We start from the raw sequence: 15,965 nt of genomic DNA, 5'->3' as shown, positions 1-15,965 counted from the left end.
CCGTGGCTAAAACGGCACCACCATTATGAAACACCATTAGACAGACATAGTATGACCATTCTTTTCTACATTTATTGCAATCTAAGACTTAATGATTCAAAATGAAGAGACATTGACATGAGTGTTATGCACCACTGTCAACTTACTATTATCTCAACTCAATTTAAAGATTTCAAGGTTTTGACATTGATCCTGTGTGCTAACAACTCGTACAGCAGTTATAAAACCCAATCATAAGAGTCAACCTTCAGATTACAGTAATTTGAGTGCATTGAGACACCCTCCCGACGTGAAAGGCCCTATACAAATATAATTTTGCATTGTATTTTATATTGTACAATGTCCAGGTCTGTTCTCAGCACCAACAGCATGAGTTTAACATGATCAAATTTACTTGCATCATTGTTTTTACTTCACAAAGACAAGAAACTGTCATAATAAACTAAGATATTCCCAAGATTTCAATGAGATTGATATAAGTCTAAATGAATGCCGTGAAGGAAATTGAAAATTTAACCTTAAGACTTTACTTTTTAGGTTGTCCTGACATTGGATGATCAGTTAATTGGTCAACCCAATTGGTTAATCAGAAACATACTGCGTCGGTCTGTAAAATCCAGGTTGTAATCGAATAATTTAATCCAATTATTTGATGAAATCATGTTGAGACAACGCCCAGTGTATGTTGTGTATATAGCAATTTACTATTTAAAAACTGAAAACTGGTGTTGTTAAATTAGAAATCCAGATAGATATTTGAGAAAAATATTGAAGAGTATGGAAAAGAGGATTTTGGAATACTACCGCTCCAAGGCATTCATCATCCTGACTTGGGGTATACACCAGCATTCCTTCATCATCGCTGGGACAAAATCCTGGAACCTCCTATAATCTATCTCCACCAGCAAGACCGCCAGCTACAAAGACTGCAGTGGTTTTAAGAGAAAGCCACCACCTTCTCAGGGTAACTAGGAATGGCATTCACATCCACAAGCAGAACAACAAAACGTTCCACTACCAGTACAGACCAATTTGCCACCTCCTGAGCTGCAGACCGTCTGCAAACATTCGAAACTAGAATGCTCAATTAGCCTTGGAAATAATGGCAATAAACAGTAGATGATCACTGATCAGAACTTTCAGCAGCAGGTCAAAGGAGGAGTTCCTAAGACCACAAATGTCAAACAGCAGCAGAAAGATATGTTAAAGCAGTTGCACCCAGTGATTATCCTCCACAAAGTTTAAAGGAGAAACTATTACCTCCTTAAGATCGATTACATTTTTTTTCTTTAAATAGTGATTATCAATAGCACTGAGAAAATGGGCTTACAACTGGAGGAGCTAAATGAGTCTAGCAATTTTTAAGCCTGGCCACAAATCTCTTATTTACCTTGAGCTCTATTCTAAATTATATTTCTATCCCTGTTTGGTCATTAACATAAATACATAATACATTGTAGATGATGTATATTAATATTGTAATAAATGAACATGTTATTGAGTTACCTCTCCCAATCATCGTTTTCAGTTCGTCTTCTCCGAGATCGCTCAGCACCAGGTTTATCAACTTGGTCAAATTCATCCTCTATAGAAAGAACAACCAAAGTATTATTGAACAATGTAATGTCTGCACCATATACAAATGTTAGAAACACAAATTTTCTCTTTATTTGTTGTTATACCAAAGCTGACTCAACTGGATTAAAAGCCACCCCAAACCTAAAAATAATATGATATTAACCAACTAAAACGCCCGATTTTCATTCGCAATAAAGCACTACTATGCTTGTTTGTTTCTCTGGTTTTACTCCCAAGTATTTCCCTGTTTTTTTTAAAACTGAAAATTATATTTTGTTTTGCCCACAAAAGATTCACTTTACAGTATATCATATGAAGCGCTATAAAACGTCTCAAAGACGTGATAAGGCGCAATATCAAATGCAAGGATTATTATGATTATTACTTCACTATTTGGTATCCATAAAAATGCATGCTCACTTCCACCAAATAATTTTGAAAGTAAGACCTATGAACAATAGGGTATTTGTACAACAAATGATTAAAATAAATTGTATGATAGGAGGAATTCCAAAGGCTTCAAATCAGCCATAAATTATGGAGTCCATAATAGATTCACGAAGCAGATACACGATATGTGGTAATAAAATATCTGTCCTTTGTACATGCTTTTGAAAACAATTGGACTTAAATTATGAGTCATGAAAACTTGGGTTAGTGAGGTAATATGAAAATAATACCTGAGTTATGCGCAAGTGAAATTCTAATAATTTAATTACAATGCCTCACAAGATGTCTTCAGAATAAATTTTGCTTTTTTCAAAATACATTGTAAAATGAGTGACTGCTCACCAGTGGTCTTCACAACCATCTCTTTGTGAAAGAATCTACAACTGTCAAATTGACATTTATCTCAGCTCAGATATACAGTAACTAAAAACAAGTTTATATTAATATATTTTTAAAATAAACCTTTAATGAAAATCAGTATAGACCTAGTATGCGTAACAGTAGAGAACATTTCAACTCAAGAAACAATCCTTTTGTGACTGGAACTGTCAAGAAGCCTAAGGGTGCTCGAAGACTATTTGCTGAATGACAAATGATCCACAGAATTAATACTTAGTGTTGAGATCATTTGACTTTGGTGTCACTTTTCATTTGATCATGTTGTGAAGCACTGAATCTTTTGCAGACTATATAATGCATCTTCTCTGTACTCGACTGCTGCGAGACTCATGGTGCCTTGATAGAAACCTGGATAGAAACCTCAATAGCCGCTTACATTAAAAGAGTAACTATAGGGTAATTTAGAAAATAACTTGAACTCCTAAAGTGATTTTTGCATTAGAGAACATCTCAAAGCACTTTACAGTCGGAAGGAGGCACGAGTAAGAGGTAGACAATAATAATCTTTGATCCTGCGCCTTTCATGTCAAGAAGACATACCAAAGCGAGTGTCTTGTGGGCAACGGGGAAGCCAATTCGTGCAAAATCCCAAAGATGACCACCAGCTTCGTCAGATTTTTTTAAAATCAAGGTTTTTAAATGCAGGGAGAGAGGGTGCAAGGTGGAGGAATTATAAAATAATAATCCTTGAATTTGGTACAGCACATTTCATTTCAGGACACCCCAAAGCACTTCATACCGTATATAAATATGGAAGATCAAGAGGACAGAGAGAAACAAATCCAGTGGAAGGCCAAGTAAACAATAATAATAATCCTTGCAATTGATACAGAGCCTTATCATGTCTTTGAGATGTCTCAAAGCACTTCACAGAATATACTGCAAAATGAATTGACTGTACATTTTGTCAGCGAAACAAGAGTAGAAAGTAAACATTTGTCAGCCAAAGTCATCAAGACATGGGACAAGCTGGATCCCAGGAAAAAAATCATTTGAGATGGAAATGGATTGCAAATAAGTCTGAAGGGAAAGATCAAAGTACATCTGATAAGTGATATAATACAACAGAATTTGCATTTTCTTTGGTCAGCCAGTTGGCTGACACACGCTTAAACACATCAACATGTTTAAGAGCAGCTCCATTCATCCCACCTTTACAGGTAAATTCTTGATCTTTATTTGAATGGAATGAATGCGCACTTCTCCCTGGAAGGAGCCATCATACTTAACTAATTCCGGAAAGCATATGCTAATAGCTGTCAAGAGCCTACCCTTAGGGACCCCAAAGTTTGTGTGTGTGTGTATGGGGGAGGGGGAGGGGAGATGGGGACTGCTGGAGTCCAACCAGCTAAACCACATAGCTTGCTGTTGACAGCACTGTCTGGCAAGCTTTCCCACTGCTTATCCAGCTTGGATCAACCCAAGCCTTTATGAATAGAAACCACAACTGCACTCTGGAACACTGATGGAGTGCATGCCTCAGTAGTGCTGTTCACCAGCATGAGGAGGGTCAGTTGAAGGATCCTGGACTGGATCTGAAAGTTACTCAACATTCACTAACCCTAACCCTCCCATCATACACAACCCCCTTCCACCACCCTCCCACCAGCCTTTAGGAACTTAGCATTAAAACCGTCCACACCTGCTGTCTTGCCATTATCAAGGCACAGCAGCGCAGAGTCCAGCTCCTCCCAATGTTTTGAGTCGTTAAGACCTTCAATTTGTTCCACACATCCCACCCGGCCATTTGTTTCATCCTCCATGCAGATGGATTTCTGCTACGGCCTATTGGGTCAGACACCAAATCCACATAATGCTTCCTCATCAGTCTGTTGTAGAACACCGGACTTGTCCCAACACTGGAGGGGGCCTCTGGCCCTGACCAATGCCAAACTTCAGCCAGCGGAAGGAAAATTTGGGATCGTTCTTCTGCACTTCACCTCCTCCTGGGGTGATGTAATCCTTTGATACCGACTGATTTCTCTAATAACTTTGCTGGCTTTGTGCCGTGTTATTTTTAGAGCAGTTTTAGCTTGCTCCAAGAAAGTTTCCTAAACTGCTTTAAAGGCCTTTGGTTTCTTCTAATGGCTCTTTCCCTTAGTGGTTACTTTGACAGGGTCCTGCTTCAGGAATGAGTGCCTTTCTGGCCGTAGCTTTAGCTTGGTTAGATGGATCTCCACTACGGCCTGTTGGTTACAGAAGCAAGAAAGTCCTCGGCTATAACGTCAGTCATCGAGTCCGCACTGTCAGCCCTCACACAAAATTGGTCCCATGCTTCACGGTCATCAATACTGCTTGTGTGGCAGAGTACCTTGGCATGATCACTCATAACACAAGGCACACCGATAGCTCTAAACTGACATTCACCACCATACCACAGGGTCAGTATCCTGACCTAGTTCAAGGGTTGGCCTCTCGACACAGAAGATAGACTGGCCAGTGGTTTCCCAGCAATGCCGAACGCAATTGTAGATCATAGGACTTGCCAAACCACTCACCACCAAGTGTGTGAACAAAATACAATCCCCACTTCTTTGATAACATTTTCAATAATCCAAACAGTTCAGAAAAATCAACTAATTACTGTAAAGTGCTTTCAGGAGTTTTGAGACTCTTTCGAATACAAAATGAAGGAGGAAGAGCAGTAGGAATACATTCAATCTCTAAAGCAGTGGGGGCCAATCCTTGGTTTGCAGGGGGCCAACAACAAGAACTAGCCTCGGTGATGCTGCTTCCACCTCACCAGTTAGAAACCTGGGCATCTTGTCCGACACTCAACTGTGCTTTTGCTTTCTCCCCCATAGCCGTGCCATGACCCGCTCTACTTTCCCTCACCTCCATAATATTGCACGACTCCGCGACTGCCTCACCCCTCAGGCCGCCGAAACCCTCAGACACGCAATCATCACCTCAAGGCTCGACTACGGAAACTCTCTCCTTGTTGGCCTCCCAACTCTTGCTTCCACAAGCTGCAGATCATCCAGAACTCTACAGCTTGTGTCCTCTCCCGCACCAGGCTCCGTGATCCCATCACCCTCACCCGGTCCACTGGCTACCCATTCCCCATAGGATAAAATTCAAAATCCTCGCCTCGCTTTCAAGGTCCTCCACGGCTTTGCCCCCTCCTACCTCTCTAACCTGCTGACGTCCTATCAACCTGTCCGCTCCCTCCGTTCAGCAGGCTCCGACCTGCTCCATGTCTCCCTTCCGACCCAGCCTACCATCGGCAGCTGGGCTTTCAGCCTCTCTGCCCTCACCCTTTGGAACTCCAGCCCACAATCCCTGTGCCTTCCTCCCTCTCTTGCCTCCTTCAAGGCACGACTCAAGAGGTTCCTTTCCAACCGTGCCTTCAGCCGCCCTCCTACCTCTCCACCCTCCCTCATCCCAATCCTGCCCCACTACGCTCAGGTCCTGCTTCCCAACTGTTCAGCACCTTTGGGACGTCCTCCCAACGTGAAAGGAGCTTTACCAATGTAATTTTCTTGTTGTTATTTAAAAGTGTGTTTCCAGTTTTTCTCAATTTATGGCATAAGTCTAGAAATATTCAAAGAAGAAAATTGATTTTGCTGGCCAACCATAAAGGTTGGCTACGGGTGCTCTAAAGCCTTGATATCCAAAATAATAATATTCCTTGCATTTGATATAGCATCTTATCACATTGTCAAGTCTCAAAGCGCTTCACAGAATATACTGTAGAGTGAATCGACCGTCTATTTTGTAGGTGAGACGCAACAGCCAATTATGCACAGCAGTGTCCCACAAACAGTCATGGATTGAGTGACCAGATTATTATTTATTACAACCACAAATGACACTTGTATAGCGCCCTTCACAACAAAAAGACGTCCCAGGGTACTGGACAATCGGGGGTTTTGAACCCCCAGCTGGGAATTGGGGGGGGGGGGTCAGGAGGGGTGGATGACAGGGGTGGCCGCAAGCACTGTCGAAGAGGAAGGACTTTGGACAGGACTTGAAGGGAGACAAGCAAGGCTGAGGTTGGATCAGGCGGAGGAGGGATTGCAGGATAAGAGTGTTGGGGCAGAGAGGCTGAAAGCCCTGACGGCCAATTAGTTATTTGGTTGCTGTTGCATCAAACGAGCGCTTGCTTCACCCACCCAAAGAACCATGGCCTCCCCGCCTCTCTCTCCCCCAGTGAGGAAGGTAGAGGTGTGGTGACACCCTGGGCGGGGGGGGTCATGGCCACCGACTCACTGACTTGAAGCCTTGAGGCTGCAGTCAGAGGCCTCTGCTCCCATTTGGACTCACTCACTCACTGACTTGACTTGAGGTCTCTGCTCTTGTTTATCGCTCACGCAGACTTTGGGAGGTTTGGCCTCGGGTTTTTTTTCTCCCTCTTCCGCCCCCCTCCCCCCCCCCACCACCACACACACACACACAAAAATAAATACATTTTAAAAAATATATAATTTGTTTTCATTTCTTGTCTATGAAAAGCTCAGAGTGTTTTCGTTATTTCTTTTTTGCCCGCCTCCTTCCCTCATCCAACCCCCGGGCCTCTCCCTCCTCCCACCCCCCCACAGGCCTCTCCCTCTCCCCCCTCCTCAGGCCTCTCCCTCCCTCAGGCCTTTGCCTCCTCCTCAGGCCTCTCCCTCTCCCTCCCCCCACCCCCCCAGGCCTCTCCCCCCCCCAGGCCTCTCCCCCCCCCCCCAGGCCTCTCCCCCCCAGGCCTCTCCCCCCCAGGCCTCTCCCCCCCAGGCTCTCCCCCTCCCCCCCCCAGGCCTCTCCCCCCCCCAGGCCTCTCCCCCCCCCAGGCCTCTCCCCCTCCCCGCCTCTCCCACCCCACCCCCCCCTCAGGCCAGCGTCCCTCCCTCCCGCTGTGCTCGTGCTGCTGGACTTGTTGTTGCTCTCGAGTCGTTTACCCTGAGCGTCTCTCGCCCTCCCTCCCTCTCTCTCTCTCTCTCTCTCTCACACACACACACACACACACACGAACGTACCTTGCGCCTTGCCGGCCATGGCCTCTGTGTGTGTGTGTGTGTCTGTCTGTCCGTGTCTGTGTCGCTCCTTCTTCCTCAGAGTCTCTCAGTCAGTTGACTGTGGGAGCCGCTCTTACACCACAGGCCCCACTTATCCTCTCCTCTGCTCTGCTCTCTCACACTCAGCGTGGGTGGGTGGGTGGAGCGGGAGGTGAGGAAAGCGAAGGACAAACCAAAAAAAAAATAACAATGATGATAATAATAATAATAATAATCCAGTGGAGAACGAGAGAGAGAGAGCGCGCGCGAGTCACAACATGGCGGCGGCGGCGCCGTCTCTCTCTCTCTCTCCCGCCTCCTCTCCGCACCGCCGAGGATGACGGGATACTGGAGGCCTCGGCGGGTCGGAGCATGCGCACTGGCCAGCCACAGCCACCACCACCCACATGGTCCACAACACCACCACTAACCCACTACTACTACTCATCCTCATCATCATCCTCATCCTCATCATCATCACCATGTTTCCTGCCCCCCCCCCCCAAAAAAAAAAGTTTTTTTTTCAAACAAATAATAAACGTCGGTCGATTCGCTCTACGGCGCTCGTCCCCCGAGAAAGCGCTTTTGAGGCGTCTGGAAGACGCGATCAGGCGCTGCGTCGAGTTGGATGGATTATTGTTGTTGTTGTTGTTGCTGTTATAATAAATGTCATTTTCTCCACCGTGACCAGGGCTCTTTCTGCCTCGTCGTCTTTCTTGACCTCTCTGCTGCCTTTGGCACTGTCGACCATTCTACTCTTCGCCACAGTCATGGTTCTGCCTTTGCCTGGTTTCATTCTTACCAATCCCCACGTCGACCACTTCATATCTGCCAAAGCCTTCTCCTCCCGCTGCCCACCATCATGTGTGGCTTTCCTTGGGACTCTAACCTTGGTCCTCTCTTCAATGTAAACATGCTCCCGCTTGGTGATGGGGTTAACTTCCACATTGTATACAGATGACACCCAACTCCATCTCTCTGCCTCCACCCTCGATTCCAGGATCATTGCAGTTCTGACTGATTGCCTGCTCTCCTGCTTGGCTCAAGTTAGTTGCCTTCTCACCTCAGGAGCTGACAGCACCAATCTACATGGAATGCACACTCCACCTGAGTTATTTGAATGCACTGAAATTGAGATGATTCTTAACAGACTCAATAATGTAATTTTTTTAAAGAAACATTGCATTTTTCAGCCCATATTTTTATTTAAAAATTTAAGTTAATGTGTTCTTATACATTTCAATGTATATTCTGTTTAATTTATGGGGGGGGGGGAGGAATTCCACCCAATTACGTGGTTGTCAGGCCTTCAGCCTCTCTGCCCCCACTGTTTAGAACTCTACCCCACAGACCCTTGGCCTTTCCTTGCCTTTTTCAAGTTCCATGCCAAGACCCTCCTCTTCGACTGCGCCTTTGGTCACCCTCCTACTGCTACCCTCCCTGCCCTCCACCCCTCCTGATCCCAACCCCCAGCTAGAGGCCAGCTTTTTTCCTGCAATCTATTCATGAGGTTTTTTTTCGCAGTAATGATACTAACATGACATAGCACCTTCTACATTTGCCAATATGACAGTGAACTGCTGTACATGGAAACCACTGATTAATAGTCCTGTCAAGACTTACTGATTTTGTGAAAAATAAAATGCAACTATACTGTCTCATTTTAAAAACACAGCTCTATTGACTTCAGTGGCTTGGAAATCCATCTCACTGTTAGCAATCATCTAACCTTGGCAAGTTCGAAACTAGAGTTTGAGTCAGCCTGTCAGCTTAGCTGATACTTTAATAGTGTCTTTTGTAGAATACAGTGTATGATCAAACCTCAGCTGACATATAATGGCATTTGGTACAGTTTTCTTAGCTTGAAACTCTAATGTGTTGTGCCATGATTTTTGGTACAAACAAAATTAAAGTCCTTTTCTGTTGTTTGTTCCTCACTCCCTCCGTCACAACATTGGTGCCGATCCTTCAGCCATTTAGAGCTCTCTTCATCCTTTCGAACTCCATCCCTCAATCCCTCCGCCTCATCCTCTCCCTTGCCTCCTTCAAGACCCATCTCAAGACCCTCTTCTTTGACCATGCTTTTGATTACCGTCCTCCCCCTGCGCTCCGGCTTTCCCAATCCCGAGCCCCAGCTCGGATCCGAAATATCGATTGTCCAGCACCCTGGGACTTCCTCCCGACGTGAAAGGCGCTATACAAATGTAATTTTGCTGCTGTTGTTGTTCAAACCTCTTTGCCTCCCATCCCTTCTTCCTGTCTTCAAAATCCTCTTAAGAATCTTTCAACCATGCTTTTGGTCAACCCTTTTCTGCCAACACAGTACCCCCTTTTATAATTGTTAAGCACTTCAAGACATCATTTTATTTGAAAGGCACTGTATAAGAATAATAACAGTGTGGAGTCCTGTAGCTCAGTGGTTAGAGCACTCGCCATACAAGCGAAAGGATCTGGGTTCGATTCCTGGGCAGGATGAAACGTTGGCCAAGTTTCCTTACTTCACACACCTCTATTTACCCAGCAGTAGTTGATTGGCGGATCACTTTTCTGGGGGTAATAATCCTTTATAAAAAATAAGACCAGTTCCTAAGATTGTATATTGAGTATCATATCAAATGCTCAGGTATGTTAATCGTAAAACGAGCCTTGCTCTGAATGTAATTTACAGTGATGTTGTATCAAGTCTATGGCCAAAAAACAATCAACTGCAAAAAAAAATTCAGACACATAGCTATCTCACCTCATAGCACAACAATGTACAATTGCATTTAGACAGCCAGAACTGAAATGTACAAATATAAAGTGCTGGATTAGATGAATTTCATGATATTATTAATAATAATAATTCTTGCATTTGATATAGCACCTCATCATGTCTTCTTAACATCTCAAAGCGCTTCACAGAATATACTGTAAAGTGAATTGAATGTATATTTTGTTCCCAATCCTCAGTTTAGCTTATTATCATATCTCTGATTTGGAGCACAACGTGATATAGCGGCAACATTTTTATATTTAAACACACAAGAAAAGATTCACCAGTGTTAGCTATTATCACATTTTGGATTCCTTGTGCTACTGAAAGAAAGATCTCAGCTATGGCTATCAAACAAACCTGAAAGCCAAGCTGCCTCCACAGAAACATACTATCGCTGTTATGGATGGAGTGTCGGTAAGGATCGGTAAATGGAGAGTCAGTAAATGTAAATGGGTTTGTGGAACTCTGTGAAGCTGCTGATGGATTCCTTGAATTCTAAATGTTAAATTACAACAATCGTCAGAAACAGATTTGGGCTCCAAATTTCGAACACATCATGAAGATTGTTTTGGAAATTGTGAACTACATGCACTGTACCACAGACAATCCAACAGCTGATTGAAGTCAATGACAAAGATCTCCCTGTACAGTACACTGTGTTTCCAGAGGAACAGTGATCATTTGTTGTTTTGAATCGTTCAATACTGTAAACCTATTCATGGAAGAAGAGGAAAAAGCAAACATTGAACTGACAGATTCTCAGTGGTGTTGGAGATAACCTTTTCATCAGACATGCTGCTGCATCTGTGCAAATTACTTATAAGGAGAGCTGAAGTTGCTATATGAAACTGTCTTTTTTGACCTCAGAAATGAGCTTGGCTGTATAAGACCTATTTTCAAAACAATGACCTGACACACTTCTCATTCCCGATTAAGGCTTTTGAAAATGGTGATGTAGAAGACCAACAGAGCTGCAAGTAACTAACAAGCTCTTCTCCAGTGTCTTCAGGATACTTTTTCAGGATACTTCCATATGTATGCGGATGACATCCAACTCTATCTTTCTGCCTCCACCCTCAACTCCAGGACCACTGCTGTCCTGAGACTGCCCGTCGGACATCAAGTCCTACAGTTGAATGTGAACAAGACTGAGGCTCTCCTGATTGGCTCACGCCAGCGCCTCAGCATCTCAGGCTCTGGCAGCATCAACCTCCATGGTTGCACACTTCAACTCACCAGCCAGTCAGGAACCTCGGTGTCTTGTTCGACCCTCAACTGTCTTTTCTTCCCCACATCCAAGCCATGACCCACTCTGCCTTCCCTCACCTCCGTAACATCGCCCGACTCTGTCACTACCTCACCCCTCAGGCCGCTGAAACTCTTGTTCATGCCTTCATTACCCCCAGGCTCAACTATGCAAATGCCATGCTTGTCAACCTTCCCAACTCCTCCTTCCACAGGCTGCAAATAATCCAGAACTCTGCAGCCCGTGTCCTCTCCCGCACCAAACTCCGTGACCCCATCACTACCACTCTCGCCCGACTCCATTGGCTCCCTATCCTTCAGAGGATCCAGTTCAAGATCCTGGTCCTCACCTACAAAGCCCTCCACAGCCTCACCCCACCCTACCTCTGTGACCTCCTAACCACCTACCAAATCACCCGCTCCCTCCACTCAGCCGGCTCCGGCCTGCTCCACGTTCCCCGACCCACCCGCCATACCATTAGCGGGAGAGCCTTCAGCCACTCTGCCCCCAACCTCTGGAATTCCATCCCCCAATCACTCCGTCTCGCCCCCTCCTTAGCCTCCTTCAAGTCCCACCTCAAGACCCTCCTATTCGAGCATGCTATAGGTCACCCCACTTCCCCTCCCCTCCCTTCTCCCCCCAGACCCCAGCTCGGGTCTGAAATGCTATACACTGGGACATCCTCCCGTCGTGAAAGGTGCTATACAAATGTAATCTTCTTGTTGTTTTGTTCAACAATTTTAAGGTACAGAATTGAAAAGTTCTCCTCCGCTTAGATTTACGGTCAACATTCTAGGCTGCGACAGATTATTTAGAGTTCTGTTTGGTCAGCCTATCTCAGTTGGTACAGTAGAACCTTTCTAATTTCCGAGTTAGAAGATTGTGAGTTCAAATCAGAAACTCATAATCTTGTCTGACACTCCAGTGCAATACTGAAGAACTGTTGTATTGTCAGAGTTGCTGTCTTATGGATGAAACATTGAACGTCTGCCTGTCTTATCTGCCTGTTAAGGTGAACTTTCATGATCCATGACACTATTTGAAGAGAGAAGGGACTTTTTCCTGATATCCCAGCCAACCAGGATAATTGGTCATTCACCTCATAGCTGTTTGTGGGTCTTTGCTGGAACAAATGGCTGCCACTTTTGCCTACAAAAAGTCACTACACTTGACAGCGGTGACCTTTGAGAGGTTTCAATCCGAAAAAGCTCTATAAAAACGCAGGTTCTGTCTTTTTTCTAATTGATGAGGCAGCTTTTCAGTTTGGAAATTACTGAAGTGCAAGAAGATGACAGATTGAAGGCAATTCTGTTTGAATGTCAAAGCAGTGTGCTGTGTGAGAAATATCCGTGAAACAGGATTGCCAGCACTTCATCTGATTTCTACGTTAGTTTCCAGCCATGATTTGCAAATCTCTTTATTTTACCCTTAAACATGTAAAACCCAAGAACAGATTTGTTGCGACTGACACATTTCAAGGTTCTTATCTTCATGCACTACCAAAGTAAAACACAATATTTCAAGAAAATTGTTGGAAACAATGTCAAAAGGCACACTAATGAGAGAGCTTTCAACACAGTTCAAAGGTGTACTTGTATTACCTATAGATAGGTAGAGTGAGAATAGTAGAAATTTTGAAATCCATATTATGCTGATTAGAAATGTACCCTGGTGTGTCAGGAGCGGATCCTTAATCAATACTCTTCCTTCTTAATGCCAACAACAACAACAACTTGCATTTATATCATGCCCCTCATGCAGAGCACTTGCTCATGTCCATGAAACCAGATCGACCACTAATTCCCAGATTTCTGCATTTGACTCCCAGTGAACAGGATTGCGCCTTACTCTTGAGGTTCAGTAAAACCATCTTTAACTAACACATGTATCAAAATACATCTAATCCTAGTTTGCATAGAAAAGCAGTGTGGACATTTTCAGCACGAGAAGGCCATTTGGTTCACTGTGTCTGCCACTACTGTCCCTCCCCACCCACCCACTCTCATATCCCTTAACTTCTTCCATGTCTACGCCTCCAAATCTTATTGAGGACTAGCGAAGCCTTCTAGTCAGCCAACGATACTTCACAATACTGCAACTTTGCCAAGCATGTTGCTTTAGAGCCAATTCATCTCATTTTTACCCTTCCCTCAGGGAATATCTTTGGACAAAGTACTCAGTTAATCACACTCAATAGGATATAAACCCAGAGCTTTATGTTCCCAGGTTCAGTTGAATGTCACAACTGACTGAGCTCAGTAGGCTGGATGTCCCAGATTACTTTGCAATTAGATTATTAAACAAATAAATTGAATAATTGGGATTTCTAGTTCTTCTCACAATTTTCAACAAACTATTTCAGTTGCCAACATTTTTTCCTTCATTTGTCGGTCTGCAACCAACCACAGTACATATATATTGCTATATGATAGAAAACAATAATTACATTAGAATTGTATTGTGGTATGTTTATTTTGTAACAGCTCCCTCTATTGGATGATGAAACATAACATTCAAACCAAGAAGGCATCTTCATGCAGATTACCAGAAAAAAATAATCTGAAATGATTTAAAACTATTGTAATTATGCAGCTAACGATGTGACTGACAAGATTTTGTATTCTTAGAAATGGCAAAGCACAGAAACCGGCCATTCAGCCCAATAAGTGTGTCCCCATCACATTGGTTCTAGCCAGGCTGCACTGGCTCCCTATCGTCGAACGGATCGAGTTCAAGATCGTCACGTTCATTTTCAAATCCCTTCATTCCCTGGCACCTCCCTCCCTCTCCGACCTGCTTAACCCCCAACCCACAACCTGCTGCCTCCGCTCGACTGCCTCCAGCTTCCTGCATGGCTCTTGTGCCCTCCCTTCCACCATTGGTGGCCACGCTTTCAGCCACCATGCCCCGAAACTCTGGAACACTGTTCCTCTATCCCACTGCCTTGCCTCTTCTTTCCCCATCTTCAGGTTGTGCCATTGGCTGTTGGTTGGCAGTTGGCCATTGGGTGGTTGGATGTTGGTTGGCAGTTGACCATTGAGTGGTTGGTCTTTTGTTGGCAGCTGGCCCTTGGCAGTTGAGGCGGGGGGTGAACAGTGACAAACCGGAGCTCATGGCAGTTGGAGGAGGCGGCACGTCAGGGGAATGCACTGTGCGAGGCGTTTGGTTGGCAATGAGGCATTGCCTCCTGACATGAAAGGCGCTATACAAATGTAATGTGTTGTTGTTGACGGTTGGTTGGAGGTTGGTTGGAAGTTGGAGGTTGGTTGGCATTTGGGTGGCAGTTGGGTGGCGGTTGGTTGGAGGGTGGCGGTTGGTTGGAGGTTGACGGTTGGTTGGTTGAAGGTTGGCGGTTGGTTGGTTGAAGGTTGACGGTTGGTTGAAGGTTGGCGGTTGGTTGGTTGAAGGTTGATGGTTGGTTGAAGGTTGGCGGTTGGTTGGGTGAAGGTTGGCGGTTGGTTGGTTGAAGGTTGGCGGTTGGTTGGATGCAGGTTGGTGGTTGGTTGGTTGCAGGTTGGCGGTTGCTTGGTTGCAGGTTGGCGGTTGGTTGGTTGAAGGTTGATCGTTGGTTGAAGGTTGGCGGTTGGTTGATTGAAGGTTGGCGGTTGGTTGGATGTAGGTTGGTGGTTGGTTGAAGGTTGGCGGTTGGTTGGTTGAAGGTTGGCGGTTGGTTGGATGCAGGTTGGTGGTTGGTTGAAGGTTGGCGGTTGGTTGGTTGAAGGTTGGCGGTTGGTTGAAGGTTGGCGGTTGGTTGGTTGAAGGTTGGCGGTTGGTTGGTTGAAGGTTGGTTGTTTGGAGGTTGACGATTGGTTGGTTGGAGGTTGATGGTTGGTTGGTTGGTTGAAGGTTGGCGGTTGGTTGGTTGGCGGTTGGTTGGTTGAAGGTTGGCGGTTGGTTGGTTGAAGGTTGGTTGTTTGGAGGTTGATGGTTGGCTGGATGCAGGTTGGCGGTTGGTTGGTTGCAGGTTGGCGGTTGGTTGGTTGGTGGTTGGTTAGTTGGAGGTTTATTGGTTGGAGGTTAGTTGGAGCCGCACGTCAGGGAGGGAGAGAAGGGGGGGGGGGGGGGTACGTGCGGCGCGGCGCGGCGCGCTGCGTGATGACGTACGGGGGCGGGCGGGCGTGTGCGTACGGACGGACGTCGGTCCGTCCTGAACAGCGTGGCCCGTGGGTGTCAGTGAGGGGAGGAGGTGCCGCCATCGGGAGGCCCGGGGCTCCCCCGCCCTCTGCTGAGCACAGACAGACAGACAGACAGAGACCGAGCAGCGAGGGAGCGAGGGAGACCGACCGACTCCATGTTTAAATAGCAGCGGAGTTAACTCAGAATAAGAGAGAAAGTCAGTCAGAGAGAGAGTGAGAGGGAAAAGTCCGCGCGCGCTCTCTCGCCGTCCGTCCGTCCGTCCGTCCGTCCTGTCAGCTCGAGCGCTCTACAGCTTCGGCTGCGACCGACCGAGTGACCGACCGACCGACCCCACACACTGTGAGAGAAACTTTACACCTCCATCGAGAGAGCGACCGAGTTTATTATTATTATTTTTTTAACCCCCCAAAAAAAACATTTG

General features: G+C 45.5%; 1 protein-coding gene across 1 annotated transcript in view; it reads right to left on the bottom strand.

Annotated features, from left to right (window-relative positions):
• Positions 1-7,555, bottom strand: part of rbm33a (RNA binding motif protein 33a) — a 73,861-nt gene extending 66,306 nt beyond the window's left edge. Inside the window, exons 1-2 of the mRNA XM_042332544.1 lie at positions 7,386-7,555; positions 1,507-1,585 (exon numbers count right to left, since the gene is read on the bottom strand). Coding sequence (XP_042188478.1) covers positions 1,507-1,585; positions 7,386-7,404 — 98 coding nt within the window. The 5' untranslated portion in view covers positions 7,405-7,555. The remainder of the gene's footprint in view (positions 1-1,506; positions 1,586-7,385) is intronic.
• Between the last annotated feature and the right edge of the window lie 8,410 nt (positions 7,556-15,965).

This window comes from Callorhinchus milii, unplaced genomic scaffold (assembly GCF_018977255.1).
Source record: "Callorhinchus milii isolate IMCB2004 unplaced genomic scaffold, IMCB_Cmil_1.0 Scaffold2, whole genome shotgun sequence".
NCBI lineage: Eukaryota > Metazoa > Chordata > Chondrichthyes > Chimaeriformes > Callorhinchidae > Callorhinchus > Callorhinchus milii.
The sequence above is the reverse complement of the archived record's forward strand: the minus strand, read 5'-3'. Positions and strand labels throughout refer to the sequence as shown.